Here is a 3,412-nt window from a genome sequence, read left to right as displayed (position 1 = left end):
CGAGTCTAAAATTTATACCCGATTCACAACTCACCGCAAGGATACGGATCGTCGTAACACGGGGTCGAACACAAGGACCGGTAGCTAAGTCTAAATCCTAATTGAAACTAAATCGAAGCAAGCAAGTGAAAGTGATGGTGGAAGTATATGGAAAGAATAGAAAATAAGGAAGCAAAGCAATAAGAATGTGTAAACTAGCAATCTAAGATGACCGTGGGTGTCGGGACCGTATTCGTGTGTATGGGTATATGCTAAGTATGCGAGAATCACGATATTGAATCTGTATTCGGGAATCGTCAAGCAACAAAGATAGAGAAATCACCTCCCGGCATATAACTCACTATCTAAAGTTCTCTAAATCCATATCCCTATGTGATTTATCAAACTAGATGCATGAAGAACACCATCATCAATCTTAGATCGATCAAACCATATTCCTATGTGAATAATACGATCTATCTTATCGATTTTGATCCGAAACTAAACCCATATTCCTATGTAGTTCAGAATCTGAAATAATTTGCCAAGGGGTCAGCAAACACCAATCGAATAAAGCACAAATCAATAAAACCGAAACAAATCCAAATCGCAACCAAGTTAGGGTTCAAACATACCCAAAACACAAACGAATCCCTAACCCACAGCCGTGGATCTACTCACGGTTCATGGAAAAACACTGAGCAAAACCAGAAACAGAAAGAAAAGAGGGAGAAGAAAGACTCATGTCGACAGCAAGCGATCTTCACGTTCCAACTCTCCTTCTTCTTCCCGAAATCCCGTAAAACTCTTGTTTCTCTCACCAAAGCTCTCCAAAGTCTGTATAAAGTCTGTCCCCCTCTCTAGGACGTCTGTAGAGTCTTTTTATAAACCCTAGGCGGCGCTCCCGAAGCCCTACTCCCGATCAAACTCTGAAAATTCGAATCTGGGCTTTTTCTGGGTTTTGACTCGGACCGAGTCAGTACTCTGACTCGACCGAGTCAAGACGAGACATAAGGAATTCGGCCCAGCCCAATCTTCTGACTCGGGCATGTTGACTCGGGGTATCTGACTCGGACATGTTGACTCGGGGTAACTGACTCGGACCGAGTCAAGGCGGGAAATTCTTGACTCTTTCATCGTTTTAGCTCCAGATTGCTCCCGTCTTGCTCCAAATCGCATCCGAGACCTGTAATCCTATAAAAACACAACCAAACCGAGTTTCGTGGCCTAACACGCCTATAATGCCTACAAATGCATGTGATCTCCGTATAAATCCTATAAAAACGCCCTGGAGATGTAGAGAGAAATATGAGTTATCAGGAAATAAGGTGCAAATTTGCTGAATCGGGCTGTAATTGGAAGTTGCGGACGACATTGATTTTAAACTCGGAGTGTTGGAGTGTAAGAAAACACAATTCCATGCATAGCTGTAAACCCGTATCTGAAACAAGTGAAGCTTTGAGGGGTACAAAGAAATTGGTTCGGGATTATTTGAAGGAAGAATTTCCCGGTAAACTTGATAGTACGCCTTCAGCCCATGAAATTATAGACAGGGTAAAAGCCAAGTACGGTACAACCGTAACATATTTGACGGCATTACGAGGCAAACACAAAGCTGAAAGTGAGATTCGAGGTGATCCTGCTGAGCATTTCAGAAAACTTCCTAGATGGTTGCACATGTTGCAAAAGAGGAATCCAGAACGATTGTCGGTCTTGAGTTGGACAAAGATGACAAAAGTTTCAAATATCTCTTCTTCGCATTGGGTGCAGCGGTAAGAGGATGGAATTACATGTGTAAAGTGGTTGCAATTGATGCAACATTTCTCACTGGACAATACAAGGGTACATTGGTCGTTGCGACAGCACAAGACGGTGACCACTTCCTATATCCGTCAACCTGGGGGGTTATTGACAGAGAAAAAGATGCATCATGAAGGTGGTTTATGAAAATGTTAATAAAGACAATCTCAGATGGACTTGATGTTGTCGTGATTTTTGATCGACATAGGAGTATAATAAAAGCCGTCAGCGAAGTGTACAAAGAAGCAGGGCACGGATTTTGTGCGAGACATATAGCACAAAATTTGAAAGTCAAGGTTAACAAAGGCATGGGAAGAAAAAGTTCGAGAGGTGATACCGTTGCCGAACGGTTCTTCAAATGCGCAGAAGCTTATACGTTGAACGAATTTGAAGACCTGTTTAATGATATGAAGGACATATACGAGGTTTTTTTAACCATTATTACCTAATCTAAAATTGTGATTATTCTGAAACATGTGACTGTGTGACTATGTCACCATGTGACCATGTGACCATCATCAATGTGACCATGTGACCGTGTGACCATGTGACTTGTATATTGTGACTATTGTATATTGTGATCATGTGACCATTGCTTATTCTGAAACATGTGACCATGTGACCATGTGACCATTGTGAGTGTAGGTATCCCAAAGTTGCGGAGTATATGCAGAAAGAAGAACTTGATCCCGAGAAATGGGCAAGGTGTAAATTTAAGCGTCAAATGTATAATTTATTGACAAAAATGCGGCGGAATCAATAAATTCTGTAATGAAGAAGGCCAAAAGGTTTTCGGTGCTGGGCCTTCTGGATATGTGTATCTCCAAGACCGTGGAATGGTTCGATAGATATAGAGTTGAAGCAGGATGTGCCAATGATTCAGAAAAAATGACACCGCATGTTGACAAAGTGCTCCATGAGAGGTATGAGACTGCATGTACGTATGAAGTCATTATGCTAAACACTGTTACAGAGGAGTTTGAAGTGAGGGGTGAAAAGGGTAGAAAATACCTTGTTAGCATAGAAGGTAGAACGTGCAGTTGTAGGATGTTTGATATCGATAAGATCCCATGCAGCCATGCAATTGCAGCACTTCATAAGGTTGGTAAAGCGAATGTACCAGACTTGTGTTCTCCATATTATACGCGGGAGACATGGCGTCTTGCCTATCAGAAAACCGTGTATCCGGTCCCTGATTGCTGTGAATGGATTATCGATAACCCGAATGTTGCAAATCTTGTGGTTATGCCTCCTATAATGGATGAGAAACGACAATCTGGGAGGCCTAAACAAAATCGGTATCCTGGTCCTGGAGAAGCACAGAAGAGAATCAAATGTGTAGCGGAAACATCAACATCGGCAATGTCAGAGAGAACAACTATTTTGGAGTGAAAAACATCGACAATGTTGAAAATCTGTATAATAATATGTTGTGTTTGTATTGGTATTATGAGGTATTTGCAAGACATTTGTACAATAATGTCAAAGAACTTTGGTTGATGATATTGTAATATGTGTGTATAATGTAATGATATATAATATTGTGTTTGTACCATAATAAAGATGTATTATTGAAGATGAATTTTGACATATATCTGGTTTAAGTTAGACACTATATGAATTGACTCACATG

General features: G+C 40.8%; 1 protein-coding gene across 1 annotated transcript; it reads left to right on the top strand.

Moving 5' to 3' along the window:
* The first annotated feature begins 1,646 nt into the window (after nucleotides 1–1,646).
* On the top strand, nucleotides 1,647–3,171 carry LOC104821604. The gene is made up of 4 exons (XM_010552523.1): nucleotides 1,647–1,851; nucleotides 1,951–2,128; nucleotides 2,425–2,484; nucleotides 2,628–3,171. Exons 1-4 carry the CDS (start codon nucleotides 1,647–1,649, stop codon nucleotides 3,169–3,171), a joined length of 987 nt encoding a protein of 328 aa, XP_010550825.1.
* Nucleotides 3,172–3,412: the final 241 nt, after the last annotated feature.

The sequence above is a fragment of the Tarenaya hassleriana genome, unplaced genomic scaffold, assembly GCF_000463585.1.
Source record: "Tarenaya hassleriana unplaced genomic scaffold, ASM46358v1 Cleome335, whole genome shotgun sequence".
In the NCBI taxonomy this organism is placed as follows: domain Eukaryota; kingdom Viridiplantae; phylum Streptophyta; class Magnoliopsida; order Brassicales; family Cleomaceae; genus Tarenaya; species Tarenaya hassleriana.
The sequence above is the reverse complement of the archived record's forward strand: the minus strand, read 5'-3'. Positions and strand labels throughout refer to the sequence as shown.

Coding starts and splice junctions, on each gene's coding strand:
- LOC104821604 (XM_010552523.1), top strand. CDS start 1,647: ATGGTTGCACATGTTGCAAAAGAGGAATCCAGAACGATTGTCGGTCTT. Junction 1,852..1,950: donor CGTTGCGACAGCACAAGACG/GTGACCACTTCC, acceptor AGACAATCTCAG/ATGGACTTGATGTTGTCGTG. Junction 2,485..2,627: donor GATCCCGAGAAATGGGCAAG/GTGTAAATTTAA, acceptor ATGGTTCGATAG/ATATAGAGTTGAAGCAGGAT.